General features: G+C 55.8%; 1 protein-coding gene across 2 annotated transcripts in view; it reads left to right on the top strand.

The window, feature by feature from the left end:
* Positions 1–806: 806 nt before the first annotated feature.
* Positions 807–19,937, top strand: part of IGF1R (insulin like growth factor 1 receptor) — a 122,474-nt gene continuing 103,343 nt past the window's right edge. Inside the window, exon 1 of one of the 2 annotated variants that reach the window (XM_059678127.1) lies at positions 807–1,878. In XM_059678127.1, coding sequence (XP_059534110.1) covers positions 1,785–1,878 — 94 coding nt within the window. In that variant the 5' untranslated portion in view covers positions 807–1,784. The remainder of the gene's footprint in view (positions 1,879–19,937) is intronic. The other variant, XM_059678126.1, reaches the window with a different exon arrangement.

Raw genomic sequence — 19,937 nt, 5'->3', positions numbered from 1 at the left:
CGCTGCGCCCCCTAGCGGTCGGCGCAGGGACGCGCCCTGGGCGCGCGGGGCCGCCTGTCTGAGTCCCCCCCACCTCCTTCCCCAGCTGCGGGCCGTCTCCCCTCGCATCCCCAGGCCGAGCCCCACGGGCCGCGCCCTTCCCCCGTCAGCTCCCCGCGAGCCCCGCAACTCTGGGCTTGCAAGTCTCGACGCCGCGGCCGCCGCAGCCTTGCGGGGAAGTGCCCGCCTTGGGGGTCCCCTTTCTCCCAGGTGCGCCCCTCCCGCCGCGGCCGGGCTTCCCAGCAGGGCTGCGAAAAAACGCCGCCTGCACGCACGGCCTTATTTATTTTGCAACAGCTGCAAGAAACAATGAAGCTTTTCAAGAACGACGCAAACGCGCCTTCCAACCGCGCCGTTGTTTTTCAATGAACCTCTCGGGCCCCGCACTCCCCGCCCACCCCGCTCCCTCCCCTCCGCCTCTCCCCTCCGCCTCTCCCCGCTCGGCCCCCTCCGCCCAGCCCGGACTGGCGCCGGGGACATTGTTTTTGGAGTCTTGCGGGAGGGGAGGGCGCGTGCAGAGTGGCCGGCGCAGTGCGGGTGGGGGCGCGAGCGGGGAGGGGGCGCGCGCGCCAGCGAGCGAGCGCTGGAGCCGGCGTGTGGGTGCGCGCGGGCGGGGGGCGGGGGCGGTGCCTGGCCGCCTTGCACCTCGCGCTCCGGCTCCGCTCCGCACGTCCCGGGATCCAGGGCTCCGGGTCTTGGCGCGCGCCGGGCTGGGCCGGGCCCTGGGCGCTGGCGGCTGCGGCGCTGGCGGCTCCCGGGGGCGCGCGGGAGCGGGTGCGCGGACCCAGGCGCGAGCGCGCCAGCCCCCAGTGTGTGGCAGCGGCGGCGGCGGCGGCAGCAGCGCGGCGAGGCTGAGGCTCTTGTTTACCAGCATTAACTCCGCTCGGCGGAGGAAAAAAAAAAAAGAGGGGGAAAAACCTGCGGACACGCGAGCGCACCGGGCGAGCTCGAGAGAGGCGGGCGAGCCAGGGGGACGCAGCCCGTGCGTCTGCCCCCGGCGCGCCCGTGCGGGTGCCTGCAGACCCTCGGCCCCGCTCCCCGGGCCCTCCACGCCCCTCCCGCGCCGGGGGAGCTCCACGGCGCGCCGCGCGCCTCGGCTTTGACCTTCAGCTGAGCCGGAGCCCCCACGCGCGGGGCCGGCGGCGGCGGCAGGCGGGGGCCGACGCGGGGCGGGCGCGGGAGCGCTGAGCGCGGCGCGGGCGGCCCGCCGCTTTGTGTGCGCCCTGGATTTGGGCAGGAGCTCGCGGCGGCGGCGCTGAGGGAGGCGGCGGCGGCGAGCCCGCAGGACCAGCCGGAGCGGAGCCGCTCATTCATTTCTGACTCCGCATCTCGGCCTCGCCCGCGCCCGGCACTTCGGGCAAAGCTTGCGAACTGCAGCGCGCCCTCCCGCCGCCCCCTGGGGTCGGGGTCGGGTTTGTGTAGCCGTAGCCGGGACGGATTTGGGCTTTGCCCCCTCTCGGTGCAGTTGCCCCCCCCTCCTCCTGCCTCTCTCTCTGCTTTGAAAATGGAGGCCTTGGCCGCCGAGCTCCCGCCCCGGTGCGCCCCGGGTTCCCCAGTGCGCCCAGCCCTCGGCCGCCGCTGAGCGTCCCCCGCGCCGCCCGCCCCGTCGCTCCGCCTCGGGAGACCTGTTTCCGTCGCCCTCGCCTTTGGAAAAGGGGGCGAAGACTGCGCTGGTGACTTTCCCTCGCCCTCCCCACCCCTTTTTTTATTGCTGAGAGAGGAGAGTTTGGCCCTAAGCCGCAGGGATGAAGTCGCCCCTCGGAGGAGGGTCCCTGGCCTCGCTGTGGGCGCTCCTGCTTCTGGCCGCCGCGCTCGCCTTCTGGCCGACGAGCGGAGAAAGTAAGTATCTGCCCGCCGCCCGCAGCCGCCGCGCGAACTTTTCCATCGACGGGCTGCGCCCTGTTGGCGAAATCCGAGGGGTCGTGGCTCTCGCCCCCCCTCCTTCCCTCCCCCCCCGCGCGGGAGCGGCGGGGTGGGGCGCAGAGGGGCTCGGCGCAGGGGCCCGGGCTGGTGACTGACGCCCCCGCGCGCCCTGGCTCAGCGCGTCCCCCCGCAAGAAGGGCCGTGGGGGCTTTCTCTACCCAAGTCCCGAGCGCCCCGCCCCGTGGGCAGCGCGCCCCCGAAGCGCTCAGTGCCCCGCGAGGCGCTGGGACGCGAGCGGGGAAGTTTGCGCCCGGCCGGACCCCGCCACCCGCACCTCGTCCCCCTCCGGGCGCGCGGAGAGGATCGGCGGCCGCCCGGGTCCCAGCGCGGCGCACGGACGGCGGGGACTGCGCTCCCGCGGGCGCGCCGAGCCCTGGCAGCGGGGAGCCCCCTGGCCCCGAGGGTGCAAGTTCTCCTCCTTGGCGAGTTGCCCGGCGGCGGGGAGGACCCGCGCCCCAGCACCCCTTCCCAGATATCTCAGCGCGGCCTCCTGTCGCGCGACGCGCCGGGTACCCCTCGGGCTCTTTAGCTTCTTGGCCTTGCCCGTCACTTTCACTCGATCCGCCAGGGGTGACCCGCCCCCGGCTTCCCTGGGCCGCGCGGTGTGGCTCGGAGGTGCGGGGAGCGGTCTTCGCCGAGTTCCGCATCCCGCCGTGCAGCCCCTGGGTTGGGGGGGGGGGCGAGGTGCGAAGGCGGAGGTGCCCCGCGTCAACTCCGCGCTTCTGGGGCGCGCGTCCCGCCCGAGTTCCGAGGGCTCTGGGACCTCCCACTTCTTGCCCATCCCGTGGACGCTCTCCTCCTCCGGGCCCGGCTGGAGAGCGGGTGGTTACACGGCACCCGAGTGCGCGAGTGGGTGTGTGGTCGGAGCCGACGTGCAATCCCACGGCGGTTTTGCGACGTGGGGGTGTCGCCGCCGCCACACACACACACACACACACACACACACACACACACACACACGGCCGCGCCGCGCGAGGACACCTCGATGCCCGGGGCTCCGGCCAGAGCGCGAGGCTCCGCGGAGGAGGAGGAGAGAGGAGCGTGTTTTGTTTTGCGAACGCGCAGCCCTGGCCTTGGCTTTGAGGCCAGAACTGTGTGGCGCTCTCCCCCCCCCCCCCCCCCCCCCGCGCACTTCCTTTGTACATAGTTAATAAGCAATATCGCTCTACACGCGCTATCGCTTGCAATCTGATAGCTTTTGTTTGGGTAGCGTCGGGTAGGGGTAGGGAAGAGCGGGGTGGGGGGAGGGAGCGAGGGGGGAAGAAGTTTCGCCCCCCCCCCCATGGGCTGCGGAGGGAGGCGAGGAGGGGGTCCCGTAATTCTCAGAGAATGACAAAAGTGGCTCGCTGGCTGCTACATTGTTGAAGGTAAGGTAACTTGATGGCGATTACAAAGTTTCAATGCAGGCGCAGACCGCGGCTGGGAGCGGCGAGGGCGTGCTGGTGAGCTAATGGTTGCCAAGGGTAGGTATGCAGGTGGTGCCAATTAAAAACCACCCCTGAGGAGCGCAGGGCAGACTCCGGAGGCATCGGGGCTGCCTGGTCGCGTCCAGGGCGCAGTTCAGTTCGCAAAGGCTGTTTGTCTAAACACACCCTCTCCTCAATGCCTGGTAAGCAGGGAGTCCCCCCTGACGGAGGGAGAGCAGGGTTTTTGGGGTTTTTTTTTTTTTTTTTTTTTTTTTTAGAGAATTAGCGTGTTGACTGCGTGGAGTTAAGACGCGCCTCGAGGCCCGCCAGACCTTGCCCAAATCCGAGCCCTCCTGTTCTTTTGTTTTCTCAACTTTCAGCTCATTGGATTGGGCGAGAGGCTTGGGGTTCCTGTCGGAGGCTCACCGACCCGCATTTTGGGGTGTGTGAGTGTGGGGAGGGGTAGGAGGCGGGGGGGGGGGGCTCCTAGCCTTTAAAAGCTACCTAAAAAGTTTGGAAAACACGCCGGAGACTGAATGCGTGGAACCGGCCTTTGAACCCCTGCGGTGCCTCTGGTTTGGTGATTTCACGAGAGTAACTTCTGAAATTCACAAAAGGAGGGGTGGCCTCGAATCTTCCCAGGAGTCCTCGAAGCAGGAGTGTGTCCGGCATTTTAAAATAGGATGTCCTGTTGCTTGGAGCGATTTTCATGAAAATACATTCTTTCTGGCAGGCGTTTTTTGTTCTTTTGTTTCCCTTATCTTTATTTTATTTTATTTTCTTGAGAAAACAGGCGGGAGGGGGTGTTTTCACGGGTGTTCCCAATCGCAGATAGCCAGAGCTTTTCTCCCAGAGGCGGTGGAAATGGTGGGCACCTGGAAACACGGAGAGAAGCCAGGAGGCACCAGAAATGCCTGATTTTGTTGAAGATCTAACCCAGGACCTGGCCCTCCCCGGGGTGGGCATGGATTCCATTTGGAGCCCAGAAGGTGCTAGGACACAACGCTGAGAGAATACCCAAGGGATCCCACCAGGGTCTGGCTGGGATTCTCTGGGCGGGCGAGGGCAGCCATGAAGATTGGGGGGGGGGTCCCCCATTGTGTTGGCCTACGTTGGCTCAGTGGTTCCTCTTGCCGCCAGCAATAGGATGAGCTTAAAAACAAAACAAAAAAACACAAAAACCCTCGAATGTAGACAATTTAGAAGTTTTGGAAGCAGAGAAAGTCGCCCAGGCGAGGTTTCCTATCCATAGACTATGAGGCTATGAACAGAGCGTCTCTGTAAGGTTTTGGAGGCCAGGCGTGGTGGCCAGATAAACGGATGGCTCTAAAAAAAAAAAATATTTAAAAAAACGTAGTGCGCTTTGAAACGTGCCGTGGCCATCTCGTGAGAAGGGATTCCGTCAGCTTTCGGCACCAGACACAGGCACGGCCGATGGTCAGGTATGTGACCCGGTGGCGAAAGGAGTTGGTGTTCTATTACCAGCAGAAGGAGTCTGGGGAGAGCCCACGTATAGCAAAGGCTAGTGTGTCGACGCCTCAGAGGGAAGTAGCCAAGGGCACGGTCATTTCTCTAGGTTGGATGTGCGGGGAGGATTCCGAGAGTCCAAACCTGAGGAAATACGCGCAGGTCGAGCGCGAGAACCCTAAACACGCAAAGCAAAAGAAGTCAGCCCCTCAGGACCACGTATCGTGTGGTCTGATTCCACGTATGCAAAGCCCAGAGCCAGCCAATCCATAGAGAGAGAGTAGAGGAGTTGGAAGGCTGAGAGGAAGGGGGGGGGAGATGAAGGGGAGGGGTCCCCAGTTTCTTTTGTGGGGGGGTGATGAAGAGATGAAAATGTGCTACAATTAGATCCTGGTGCCCCTCGCACAACTCTCTGAATTTATGAAAATGAGTGACTTTTATGGTATGTGACTTCTATTTCAACAAACCCGTTCTTTTTCTAAATTATTATTATTTTTAAAGACATAGGCGAAGGTGGGGCAGAAAGCCCTGTTCCATAGGCGTTAGATTGACATGATTAAGTGCATCTGGCCAACAGGTTGGTGTCCGGCTGCCCCTCTTTAATTTAAGGAGTTTTGCCATAATTGCAGTCATACCCCCAGCTGATCATTGAAGCTTGAAGCTAGTGGGTGATAGTCAAGTCGTCGGATGGCCTTTTTTTTTTTTTTTTTAAATCACATGCATTTTCCACACTGTGGCCATTTCATGAACAGAATCCGGGAGAGATGGACAGGCAGGGGAACAGAGTGTTGGTTATAGAGTTGAGATTCAAGATGGAGGGGCTGGACTGAGACACACACACACACACTCACACTCACACACTAGTGAGGTTTGTAGCAGGAAAATTCTTCACTGAGCCCGAAACAGTGTTGGGTCTTTCCAAGATGAGAGTTTAGAAGCTGAGTTCGGATGGCTTTTATTTTTTTATTTTTTTTATTTCCAGCTCCTTCCATATGTTTTCCAACACAGAACTTAATGGAGTGTTGTCAGCGAGTCAGGAATTTTCACTTTCTTTTCTGATATTCCATATGACCCACCCCGGATGGTAAAGACTAAATGAAGATGAGCTGTTCATTTGAATGTAGTGGAGTTGTTTTTCTGTTTGTTTTGTGTGTGTGTGGTTTTTTTTTTTTTTTTTTTTTTTTTTTTTTTTTATCCCTTTCTTATTTTATTTATTGCACAGCTTTAGCATCTGAGCTGGAAAAAGCATCTTTGTAACCTACAGTAGCTCTACAGGCATACTGTCCTTAAGAAAAAAAAATTTTTTCTTAAGGAGCAAAAGATTTGTACAATCCAACAAAGGCATGTGTGTGTGTGTGTGTGTGTGTGTGTGCGCGCGCGCGCCCTTCTCCAAATTTACCTTGGCCTTTTAATGGGAGGGGATGTAGCGGAGAATTGCTGTTTACGTTTGTTTTGGGTCTTTGTTTTGGCTGAGTTCACCCAAGAAGAATGTGTTTCCTCTCCTTACTGTTGCAAGAGCAGGGCAGTAAATGCAAATGAAATGGATCATTTTCACTTGTTGCCTTAAGAGCGGTGCCAGGGGGGGGACCGGGGGATGCCTTAGGGATGGCCTCTTCCTTCTCAATCCGGGTTTTCATTGGTTTTGTAAGAACCTACGGGTGAGAAGCAGCAGGGGGGGGACACAGCCAGCACCGAGTGGGCACCTGCTGTATGCAGTGTGCCGGGCCATGCCTGAGCCCACTGAAGCGACAGAGGGTTTTGCTTTTGCCCTCGGGGACATTTTACATACTCAGGCCTGAAACAGAGTTGCCTGCAAACAGGGTTACACGATACATTGTTTTCAAGGAGACTGCAAACAGCATTTTTTTTTTTTTTAAAGAGGCCCTTTTGGAACCTTGCTGTAGACTTAAGATAGTGACGTTAAACCCGTGGATCTTCTGAAGGCCTGTGCTGGGTGCACCCTCAGCCTCGGGGTGCAGTGTCACGCTGCACGCCATGACCTAAAGGAGACATTCGCCCGCCCGTCATGGTCCGCCACCCTGCCTTCTTGATAACGGGGGGGTTGTTTTGACAGTTTTGATTTAAAATGCGCAGCGTCAGAGCTCCCCTTTGCCAACACGCCAGGAGTCAGCAGGTGTGTGCGCGCATGTCATGTGGCACGTTCTGAGCTGCAGGGGCCGTGGGACTTCGGTCACAACTTTTCTGCATTGGCCCTGGCCGTTGTGTGGCTCAGTGGTTAGAGCGTCACCCTCCCCACACCCGCCAAAGGTTTGTGGGTTCAAGTCCCTGTCAAGGGCGTGCCAGGGTTGCAGGGTCCATCCCAGCCCCAGTCCAGGCTCATGCGGGAGGCAGCCAGTTGAGGGGTCTGTCTCTGACATGGATGTTTCTCTTTCCTCTCCTCTCCCTCCCTCCCTCTCTCCTCCTCTCTCTCAATAAAAATCAATGGGGGAAATATCCTCAGGTGAGGATTCACCACCACCACAACAAAACCTTTTCCGCTTTTACACATCGCTTAATTAGCCTTCTGGAAATCAGGACACTTTTCTAATTTGAAGACTTTGTCTAATTCCCACTAATTTGCTGCTTTTAAAGGCGTGCAGGGGTAAAAATGAAATCGAGGAGGCAATTAGAGCTTGAAGCGTTTCTTAATCATAAAGCGCACCAGCTACGTTTCTCCGGGTTGTGATTTCCTTCGATTTGTTTTCAAAACTCAATTTAAAACAAAAAAATAAATAAATCAGCCCACGTTCACAGGGGAGGTATTTGTGCCCGCGGGCCAACTCCCTCCGACCTGCTCTCCGTCGCCAACTCCTGGCAGGTGCTTGCGGAGGCCAGGGGACGCGCGTCTCTCAATTTACTAAATACGTGCGTGCTAATTGCACATGCGCTCCGGGGCCAGTTTCTTGATTTCTCCGAGATGTTCTTCAGGCAGATCCAGGCAACCACGTGAATAATGACTCCAGCGCTCTGACCCTGCCTTCAAAATGGAGTTTGGCAACGAGAGGGAGTTTTCTAGTTACTGGTCAAAATAGGATTTGAGTGAAACTAACAAGGGGGAGCCTGGGCAGGGTGGCTCAGTGGTTGAGCGTCGACCTAGGAACCAGGAGGTCACGGTTCGATTCCCGGTCAGGGCACATGCCCCGGTTGCAGGCTCCATCCCCGGTAGGGGGTGTGCAGGAGGCAGCCGGTCCATGATTCTCTCTCATCATGGATGTTTCTTTCTCTCTCTCTCTCCCTCTCCCTTCCTCTCGGAAATCAATAAAAATATATTTAAAGCAAAAACACCAACCTGATTTTTTTTTCTGAGGGAGGGACACGTGTTTGGTACAAAAAGGGAAACAAGTGAGGCTGTTAGCGCACTAGATGCCTCCTCCCTCAACACTAGGGAGTTTCTTTTGTTTAATTGCTGTGGTCTTCCCTGACCCAACATGTTAACAATAGCGTTGATTTCAGACTTTTGAAGGTCATGTTGTTAACTGTTTTTACACCATCAGTTTTACTCCTATTGTAGCGGGCCAGGTACCAGTTTTGTAGAATTTCCTACTCTCCCCCCCCCCCCCGCCCCCCGGCCCCATATTCCAATTATACTTAGGGCTGAGGAAATCCACTAATTTCACAGTCTTAAGGGAATATTGATATTTCTAGACTTGAGATTAGAACTAGTTTGTTTTTTCTTTCTCCTCATCTTACTGGAATGAGCCCCCCTCCCCTCCTCCTTTTGTTAATCCTCCCCCGAGGATATTTGCCCATTGCTTTCTTAGAGTAGGAGGGAGAGGGAAAGACAGAAACATCCCCGCGAGAGAGACACATCGATGGGTTGCCTCGTGCACCACCCCAACCAGGGCCCGGACCACAGAGGAGCCCGCAACCGAGGTCCGTGCCCTTGACCGGAATCGAACCCGGGACCCTTCAGTCTGCAGGCCGACGCTCTATCCACTGAGCCAAACCGGCTAGGGCTGGACCGAGTTCTTAAGTTTTTAAAAAAATTCGTTCTCATACCATAAAATGCCTTACATATGTGTTTTTTTTTTAACCTTACGTAAGTTTTGAAGGCTCTGAGTCAAACCATAGGAATTATTTGCTGTGCTTATATAAAGCGCCAAAGAGACCAATGCCAAAGGCCTCCATTTTCTCCTCCTTCTTCCTGCCCCGGACTGGGAGGATATATTAGACGTGTAGGCTGCTATTCAGACTGTACCGGACACAGCAGAAAGCCATTTCTTTTACGATGCCTATGGCTGTGGTAACTTATTTTTTAAAATACATTTTTTATTTTATTTATATTAGGCGGCTCTTACTTTTTTAAAAGTATTTTTTTTTTATTGATTTCAGAGAGAGGAAGGGAGAAGGGAGAGAAAGATAGAAACATTAGTGATGAGAGAGAATCACTGATCTGCTGCCTCCTGCATGCCCCCTACTGGGGGTCGAGCCCACAACCCTGGCATGTGCCCTTAACCGGAATGGAACCCGGGACCCTTCAGTCCGCAGGCCGGCGCTCTATCCACTGAGCAACACCGGCTAGGCTGAAACTGTAATTTTAATAGAACCTACTTAAAAATTAAATGAGTGAATCTATACACCAAGTGTTGAGGATAGAGCCTGGCATATACTAAGCTCCTCTGACCTAAACTTGCTACTGTTTTTTTCTTAAAATATATATTTTTTATTGATTTCAGAGGGGAAGGGAGAGAGGGAGTGATAGAAACATCAATGATGGGAGGGAATCATGGATCGACTGCCTCCTGCACATCCCGTACTAGGGATCGAGCCCGCACCCCAGGCATGTACCCTGACCGGGAATCCAACCTGTGACCTCCTGGTTCATAGGTTGACGCTCAACCACTGAGCCACACCAGCCGCGCATTACTGCTCTTATGGATGCGACCAGCTCTTTGCATAGTGCCAGGAGGACAGGACACACGTGACGCTTGACGGCGCTGGCCATGTCAGTGTGATAGCCCAGCACGTAGTAGGTGCTCCATAAAGTACAACTTAATTTTCTTAAGGTTCCTAAACGAGATTGCATTTTGCTTGTGAAACATAGCTGTGTGATTTTACACCCCCGCCCCCCCCAGCAGTAAACAGTGACCAGCCCCAGGAGTTGGCCTTCCATTTGGGAGATCTGTTTATTATGCTTTGCCCCTCAATCCCTTCACGTGTCAATTTCTGCGGGGGCCTGAGAAATGTCCAGTGGACACCCTTTGCCCACGTCACCAACGCGGAGGCGCCACCTAGCGGCCAGCCGGGAAATGCAGCCTCTTGGGTGACCACAGTTCCCCAAGGATGAAGATAGCTGGTCCCCCCCCCCCCACCTCCATCCTACCCCCGACCCCGTAGACTTTGCTTTCTGGCTCCCCTGGGACCCGGTGCAGGAAGAGGCGCAAGCTGCAGGCTTCTGCAGCAACCACTGGATGTGGCCCGGGATTAAGGTTATCAGACGAGGGACTTAAGTTCTTGCTCAGCGATGTACACAGTTTTGGGGAGATGTTACGCTACGTGGTGTGCTTTTTACAACGTGGGATTTAAGATGTCGTTACGGGACTTGAATACGTGAGAAGTCCCACACTGTTTCTTCTGAGATGAGAGGTTTAAAGAAAAAAAACCACACACACAAAACAAACAAACCCCAAACACACACACACACACACACACACACACACACACACCCTCCTGATTCCTGTTGAGAAAAAGAAACGGAGGTATTTACTTCCCATTGCTCCGTCTAAACACGTGGGTACACGTTAATTACCATCCTCACAGGAGTCCCCTTGAGCAAGTCGACGTTGTTAGGGTGCTCGCCAGCGAGAAATCCGAATAGAGACCAGCAGACCTTCCCGGTGGGGCTCGCCTTGGCTGTTCGTGTGAGGGAGTTGTGTGTGTGTGTGTGTGTGTGTGTGTGTGTGTGGGTTTGTGTTTGGTTTCATACCTTTTCGGTATTTTCAGAACCCACTTTCTCACTTTCTTCGCTGAGGCTACACTTGGTGTTCAGGTGGCTCTTCAGGTTCACATTTAGAAAGTTTTATGTCTTTATCTGATATGTTTTTGTATTGATTTCAGAGAGGAAGGGAGAGGGAGAGAGAGAGAAACATCAATGATGAGAGAGAATCCTGGATCGGCCGCCTCCTGCACGCTCCACACGGGGGATCCAGCCCCCCCCCCAACCCCCAGGTTCTATTCAGGTCAAGGCCTTTGTCGCCCTCATTGAAGGAAAAGCCTGCCCCCCCCACCCCCGCAGGAAGTTCGCTTGTCTGGGACGGTGTGAAGAGGAGTCCTGGACATGGTTAACCCTCCGAAATTATCATTCAAAGCATCATGCTCCCCGGGAGACTTGGGGGGCGGGATATTTCTTACCGAAAACGTAAACACAATCATTTGAACTTGGCAGGTTCATTTCGAGCTCAGCTTGTAAAAGAGAGTCTTGTAAAAAAAACAACAACAAAAAACGGCCGTGTGCATGCGCAACGGGGTGGATGGGAACTCACCGGACAAGCCTGGACAGCGCCTGCCTTTCATCCGCCGGGGTCAGTGGGGTTCGCTCGTGCGCCGCTGCCTTTGAAGGCCCGTCCTCTCAGACACCTCCCGGCCTCCCCGTCTCAGGCGCCGGGAGGCACGTGGGAAAGGGAGCTCCAGACCTCAGTGTTCCCATCTGTAGTTTGGGATAACACCACCGTATCAGGGCCGATGTTAGAATTGGCAACAGTGTAACCAGGACCTGCAACAATGTATCGAGGGTTGGCAACAAGCACCTGAGGCACCCCCAGAACTGACAGGTAGGAAGCATGCGAGGAATGGATGCTTTTACCTATGTCCTCTCCACATGCCCCGGTGGCCCTGCTGGCCTCTCTCTCTCTGGGGGCGCAGGCCTCCCCCCAGCTCTGAGCATTGTCATCTGCAAGGCTAGACCTTCTCTCCCGTACAGGGAAGATTTGAACTCAGGAAGCCCGAGCTCACGTCAGCTGCCGTGGACCCTCACAGGCCGGTTCCCCACCTGAGGACAAGGGGGAGGTGAGCATTGGGATACAGGTCCTGCTTTTGGCTCCAAGGAGAGCATGTGAAAAGCAGGCAAGATTTTTAAAATATATGTATTTTTTATTGATTTCAGAGGGGGACAGGGAGAGAGAGAAGCATCCATGATGAGAGAGAATCACGGAGGATCGGCTGCCTCCTGCACGCCCCCTACTGGGGATGGAGCCTGTAACCCGGGCACGTGCCCTGAGCGGGACTCGAACCGTGACCTCCCGGTTCAGAGGTTGACGCTCAGCCACGGAGCCACACCCTGCCGGACCTGCTTAGGAAATGTTTTTGTGGGCGAGCCTCCCTCTCGGAAGATGCTGCTCTGAGTGGGGGGGGCGGGGTACAGGTTCTCAGAATCAGGACTCGGGCTTGGTCCCGCCAACTCACCAGGTGCTTCCAAGGGAGATGTGTTTTGACTCCAAACCACTTACTCATCCGCCGACGGAGTGAAACAGCTCGTAGGAAGTGACGGTACTTTTCTAAAAAAAAGAAAAAAAAAGGAAAACTCTTAGGAGGAGGAGTTCCTCTGGTTTAAATCTTCCTGGAGGCCAGTGAGCGCACGCAGAGATGCTCCTCATCCCTCGTCATCGGGAAGCGCACATCCAGGCCACAGGGAGGGGCCACTTCCCGCCCCTTCGGACGGCGGCCATCAGCACTGGACAGTCTCAGGTGTGGGAGGGAGGGGAGGAAGCGGGGGCCTCGTGCGTTGCTGATGGGGAAGTCCATGCAGTTCCTGTGCGGCCGTTCCTCAAAAAAAAAAAAAGGCTAAAATTGCTGCCGGATCCAGCAGTCTGCTTCGAGGACACACGCTCCTGAGGACGGAGCCCAGGTCCACGGCAGCGAAGAATGACTTGCAAACGCCGAATGGTGGGGGACACCACGTGTCCATCCGTGGGTGGACGGCCGAACAAAACGTGGTGCGGAACCGCGGAGTAGCACGCCGCCCGGAGACGCCAGGGGAGTGTGACGTGCTGTCGCCATGGGTGAACCTGGAGGACATGTGCCAAGTGAGATCAGCTGGTCTCTCTCCCTCTCACACACACAGACACACAGACACACACACACCGTCACACACAGACACACAGTTACACACAGGCACACACACACTCACACAGACACACACACAGACAGACACAGTCACACAGACACACACAGACACACTCACAGACACAGACACAGACACACTCACAGACACACACACTCAGACACACACGCACACACAGACACACTCAGACACAGGCACACACACACTCACACAGATACACAGACAGACACAGTCACACGCTCACACACAGACACACAGACACACACTGTCACACACAGACACACACGCACAGATACACACACAGACACACAGACACTCACAGACACACAGACGCACACAGACACACACTCAGACACACACACTCACACACAGACACACACTCTCATGCACAGACCGACACACAGAGACACAGACAGACACGCACAGACACACACACAGACTCACACACTCACACACAGATACACACACGTACTGTATGATTCTAGTTACATGAGCTTTGATCCTGGAGGCGTCGAATTCATAGAAGCAGAGAGTAGAATGGTGGCTGCCAGGGGCTGGCGCAGGGGACCATGGGGACTTGTTAATGGGGACAGTGAGTGAACTTAATGCCACTGAACTGGACACTGAGAAGTGGTGACAGTGGGCCCTGGCCGGTGTGGCTCCGTTCGTTGGTTGGGCGGTGTCCCGTGCACCGAAAGGCTGCCGGTTTGATTCCCGGTCACAGCACCTGCTTCAGTTGTGGGCTCCATCCCTGATAGGGGGCGCGCAGGAGGCAGCAGATCATCAATCCATGTTTCTCTTTCTCTCTCCCTCTCTCTTCCTATCGCTCTTTAAAAAAATAAATAAATAAAAATAAATAAATAGTTAAGCCGGCCTTTGTGGCTCAGTGGCTTGAGTGTCAACCTACAAACCAGGAGGTCACGGTTCGAGTCCCAGTCAGGGCACCTGCCCGGGTTGTGAGTTTGATCCCCAGTGTGGGGCGTGCAGGAGGCAGCCGGTCCATGATGCTCTCTCATCATTGATGTTTCTCTCTCTCTCTCTCTCTCTCTCCCTCCCTCCCTCCCTCTCTCTCTGAAATCAATTAAAAATATATATTTTTTAAAATGGCTACAATGGGAAATCTTCATGTGTGTTTATTTCACCACAGTGAAAAGACTAAACATTTCTTTTTTAAATTCTTTTATTTTTATTGATTTCAGAGAGGAAGAGTGAGGGAGAGAGAGATAGAAACATCCATGATGAGAGAGAATCATGGATCGGCTGCCTCCTGCACGCCCCCTACTGGGGGTTGAGCCCACAACCCAGGCATGTGCCCTGACTGGGAATCAAACACGGGACCCTTAAGTCCACAGGCCGATGCTCTATCCACTGAGCCACACCAGCCAGGGTGCAACTCCATTTTTGTTGTTGTTGTTGTTGGGGCCAGACTCCCTGATCCCAGAGGGAGCCTCGGAGGAGAGGGATTGGCCCCCGGGGGCGAGAGTGGTTTCAGGCAGGAGAGGAAACTGAGGCTCGAGAGCCCAGGAAGCCTGCTGCCTGTGCGTCTGCCTGCCTGTCTGTCCGTCTGCCTGTCTCAGGCCAGGTCAGCCCGTCCGCCCTTCCCGCCGCCACTCTCTGCGGCTGGTTCTTTGCAGGGAGGTTTCCGCCAGGAGTCGGGCCTCAGGCCTGGACCTGCTGGATTCCGACGGGGCTGGGAGGTAGCTGAGCCTGTCTGGCCCAGCGAGGCCGCCTCTCCGCCCCCCTCGGGGGAGCAGCCTTTGTGGGTCGGGGCCCCGGGCGAGGAGGCTGGCTGCCAACAGCTCACCTGGGTCTGGAAGAGGGACTGGCGTTTCCCCCGCGTCTCGGAAGCCAGCCGGGGACCAGGCCGGTCTCTCCCGGGGCAGGCAGCGCGGCCACGTGCCAAGAGGGAGGCGGGCCCGTGCCCGGGCGGCGATGCGCGCTCACAGGGCTGTAGGAACAGACAGCAGGCGCTTCTGCTCCCAGGTAGGAGGCTGGAAGGCCAAGGGCAAGCAAGGTCAAGGTGCTCCGGCTCAGTCAGGTGTGCAGATGGCCGTCCTCTGCGAGGAAGATCTGATCTCTCTCTTTTTTTGTTTTAAACATACAACTTTTTAATGACTTTTTAAAAAATATATATATATATATTTTATTGATTTTTTTACAGAGAGGAAGGGAGAGGGATAGAGAGTTAGAAACATCGATGAGAGAGAAACATCAATCAGCTGCCTCCTGCACACCCCCCACTGGGGATGTGCCCGCAACCAAGGTCCATGCCCTTGACCGGAATCGAACCTGGGACCCTTCAGTCCGCAGGCCGATGCTCTATCCACTGAGCCACACCGATCAGGGCTGATTTATTTTTTTTAATTATTGATTTTAGAGAGAGGAAGGGAGCAAGAGAGAAACATTGATGTGTGAGAAAACCATTCGTTGATCAGTTGCTTCCCGTATGTGCCCTGACCAGGGATCGAGCCCACAACCCGGGCATGTGCCCTGACCTCCTGGTTCATAGATTGACGCTCAACCACTGAGCCACACCGGCCAGGCTGCCGGAAGCCTAGTTTCTGGGTGAGCACACACCTATTGGATGGATGGAGGGAATTCAGTTTTGCAAGCCGGACGCCACCATCCCTGAGGCGGGGGACTTCGACCACTGGGCTAGACCTGCCTGTGCAGCTCCTCCCAGAATGCTTAGCGGGACTGACTTGGCAAACCCAGAAGGCTGGGAAGCCCAGTGGTCATTGCCGGGCAGCATTAAGCGTGTCCGAGTCACAGTTGCCCTGGTAAAGCTGACCCTGCTACGATGTTGCCTGGTCTCTGTTCCCGGCTGCGTTCTAAGCCGGGTAGGATTTACCGGTGAGTCACTCTCCGGGCGGTACAAGCGGTTATTGATCGAGCCTTCCCGTTAATCCCGTGAGCAGTTTAGACACGGATGAGCCCGTCTTAGGGTGTCTGCGACCCAGGATCCCCGCGTGCGGGCTGCTGACACCGCAAGGGGGCGTTGATCACACCTGAGCGCGGGGCACGTGGACGTGAAGGGGGTGCCTGCCGCCCGGGCGGGGCTTGCTCCCCGAGCTCCGCGTGTGGATGGTAGAAGTCATGGTCCTTTTATGGAAGGCCCGTTCGCCGCCACCTCCTTGTCTCGGGCAGCCTGCTGCCCTGCAGGCTCCACGGGCGGGGCCGCTGTCGATTCTTACCCACTGAGGGGTTCGGGGAGGTTAGGGTTAGGTATCGGGGCAGCGTGTCAGGCACAGCACACCAGCACGGACCCTGGAAACCTCCTCTTACTGTTTTTTTTGTTGGCCCTCACCTGGGGATATTTTTTTACTATTATTTAAATATTTTTACTGATTTCAGAGAGGAAGGAGAGGGAGAGAGAAACATCAATGATGAGAGAGAATCATGGATCAACTGCCTCCTGCACGCCCCCCACTGGGGATGGAGCCGGCAACCGGGGCCTGTGCCCTGACCGGGAGTCGAACCGTGACCTCCTGGTTCATAGGTTGGTGCTCAACCACGGAGCCACGCCAGCTGGGCAGGAGATATTTCTTCCATTGATTTTTGGAGACAATGGAAGGGAGGGAGGAGGAGGCAGAGAGAGAGAGAGAGAGCAAGAGGCAGAGAGAAACATTGATGAGGGAGACACATAGATTGGTTGCCTCCTGCCTGTGCCCCGACAGGTGTCTTGAAATGTGAAATGTTTAGGGTCCCAAGCCCATTGAGCATTCGTTCAACCTTGGGAAGGGCGGAGGAGGCTAAGCTTGAGGTGCGGGGGGGGGGCAGGCTCTGGGGCGCCGTGAGCTCTCTCAGCCCTTCTCAGCTGCATCTTGAAACAACACCCCATTGGCAAGGCAGGCCTGGGGCTGGGGCCACAGCGCGAGGGGCGTACTGACGGGTTCCTGTTCCCTGGCCTTTCTGTGTCTCACGTCTCAGCGCTCGTACGATTCAGAAAATAATGCGAAATGCCTGAGATTTCTGAAATTCCTGGCCGGGGAGACCTGGCTCCATGGAAGAGTCGGCCATTTCGGCTTCAGCCATTTTCCCAGCAACCAAGATTTGTAATGCCTGGAGCGTGTCTCTCTCTCTTTCTCTCTCCCTCCCTCTCTCCCTCTGCCTCCCTCCCTCCCTCTCCCCCTCCCTCCCTCCCTCTCTCTTTTTCTCCTTGAAAAGCAGCCATTGAAAGAAAAAAGAAATAGCAGAATCCCCATCTCGCGAGCCCCACTTCCTGTGGTCCTACTTGAGCTCTGGAAAATAGCTTTTTGCAAGTCAAGGCTCTTTACTTGGCCTCTTTCAAAGGCGTCCTTCCCATCTCTTTGTCTGGCCGGGCTGGGTGAAGGCGACGCGTTAAAAACGCGTTTTCATCAGCCCGGAAGCGCGCAGGCCTACATTTTAAGTCCCTTCCTAGTCCTGTGGTGTGCGTGGGACCATCGTCCGGGCCACCGCGGGTTAGCCGGACACTTTCAGCAGCGCCGGTGGTCTCCCTCCTCACGTTCAGGTGGATTTTTAAAGGATTTGCTCAGGTACAAGTGGTGCTTTGTGGATGCCAGGAAAGTGGGAACGGCGTGGCTCAGTGGTTGAGCGTCGACCTAGGAACCAGGAGGTCAGGGTTCGAGTCCCGCTCAGGGCACATGCCCGGGTTGTGGGCTCCATCCCCAGTAGGGGGCGTGCAGGAGGCAGCCGATCCATGATTCTCTCTCATCATGGATGTTTCTCTCTCTCCCTCTCCCTTCCTCTCGGAAATCAACCAATCAATAAAAAATACTGAGAGGCAGTGGAATGCACCTGTTGTGCCCACCTGGCCGGTACAGGTCCCCGGGATCATCCAGGAAGCCGCCCAGGCCACTCTGAGCGGCATCTCGGCCCCCCTGGCCTCCTGCACTGGCCACAGGCTTTGCTTTGCTCGCTCTCAGAAGGTGATGCCCGCCCCTCTAGCCCAGCGGTTCTCAACCTGTGGGTCGCGACCCCTTTGGGGGTCGAACAACCCTTTCACAGGGGTCGCCTAAGACCATCGGGAAACACATAGATAATTACGTATTGTTTTTGTGATGAATCACTATGCTTTCATGATGTTCAATTTGTAACAATGAAAATACGTCCTGCATATCCGATATTTACATGACGATTCATAACAGTGTCAAAATTACAGTGATGAAGTAGCCACGAAAATAATTTTATGGTTGGGTCACAACATGAGGAGCTGTATGAAAGGGTCGCGGCATGAGGAAGGTGGAGAACCACTGCTCTAGCCAGTTGTTAACGCCCTGGGGATGTGTGGACAGCCTCAGGAAGCCGCCGCATGAGGAAAAGGTTCCCGTTTGGGGGGAAAAAGGGCCAGGAAACAAGGTCCCACTGAGTCAGCCTCTCCCCCAAAACCAAAGCATCAAAGACACTCGGCCACGCTTGTCGACAACTTGTGATTTTGACGGGTTTCCGGGGTAACGCCGGCAGCCTCCCCGCTAGATCTCACAGAGGCCCGTCACAGCTGGGAAGGTGTGCTCTGTCTCCTTGTGTATCGCGAGACGCCCCCTACACTGCTTGTCTCTTACTATAGCTCTTTTTTTTCTTTTCTTTTAAAATCTAATTCTCACCCGAGGAGTAAGGATATTTCTTCTACTGACTTTTAGAGAAAGTGGAAGGGAAGGGGAAAGCGAGAAAGAAAGAGAGGACAGGAGGGAGAGGAACATGGCTCTGTCCACTGAGCCACACCGTCTAGGGCACTGTTTGTATTTTTTTAAGATATACTTTTATTGATGTCAGAGAGGAAGGGCAAGGGAGAGAGAGAGAATCATCAGTGATGAGAGAGAATCATGGGTCGGCCGCCTCCTGCACGCCCCCCACTGGGAATCGAGCCCACAACCTGGGCATGTGCCCTTGACCGGAATCGAACCCGGGACCCTCCAGTCCGCAGGCCGACGCTCTATCCCCTGAGCCAAACCGGCTGGGGCCACTGTTTTTGTTTTTTTAGAGAAGTGGCCCAGCTTTATCGGACTGTCCGAGAGACGCAGGACCTAAGGGAGAAGCCAGGCTTAGTCTCAGAGGTGCCCTCCTTCACGCGTAGCTGGGCACCCCCCCGCCCCCTCCCCCAAAGCCGCCTTCCTCCCTCTGCGCTGTGCGTGGTGGCCGCGGCCGGCCCAGATGTCCCTGCCGAGGGACATCAGGAACTCAGCCGGTGTTGGCGAAATTAAATCGCCCCGGAAAAAAAATCAATGTTAGTGAAATTAAGTCACTTGCTCTTAAAAGCAAAACAGAATAGCCGTTTTTCATATTTACTGGGCTGTTTCCTCTCTCTAGATCGTTACCGTTCTGTGCGTGTGTGTGTGTGTGCGCGCGCGCGCGTTTAATCCTCACCCGAGGATATTTTCCCACTGATTTTTACAAAGAGTGGAAGAGAGAGGGAGAGACAGAGAGAAACATCGATGTGAGAGAGAAACATCGATTGGTTGCCTCCTGCAATCAAACCCGGGGAATTTGGTTCATGGGCTGATGCTCTATCCACTGAGCTACACTGGCTAGGACTGTGTGTGTGTGTGTGTGTGTGTGTGTGTGTATGTGTGTTGTGTGTCCCTTTCAAGGAGAAGCAGTGATGGACACAGATGACCCAGGAGGCTTTTAGATCTTGGGGACCCAGGGCTAGGTCACAGGTTGGTGAATCAGAAAGGACTCATCCAACGTCTTAGCACCGATCAGCTGCAGGAAGAGACCAAGTGCAGCTGAACGATGACTCAGAAGGCAAGTTAGGGCCTCGCCGTAGTCTCCTGCTGTCAGGGGTGTCGGTTACATCATTCCCGTCACTCGGCCGGGCGAGCCCAGCGTAGAGCTGCAAGGATCGTCAGCAGACCCTGCGTGATAGGGACATTCTTTTTATAGAGAGAGTTTATATTGTTATTGATTGCAGAGAGGAAGGGGGAGAGAGAGAGAGAGACATCCATGATGAGAGGGAATCATGGATCGGCTGCCTCCTGCACGCCCCCCACTGGGGATGGAGCCCGCAACCCGGGCCTGTGCCCTGACCGGGAATCGAACCGTGACCTCCCGGTTCCTAGGCG

Source organism: Myotis daubentonii, chromosome 21 (assembly GCF_963259705.1).
Source record: "Myotis daubentonii chromosome 21, mMyoDau2.1, whole genome shotgun sequence".
Classification (NCBI taxonomy): Eukaryota; Metazoa; Chordata; class Mammalia; order Chiroptera; family Vespertilionidae; genus Myotis; species Myotis daubentonii.
The sequence above is the reverse complement of the archived record's forward strand: the minus strand, read 5'-3'. Positions and strand labels throughout refer to the sequence as shown.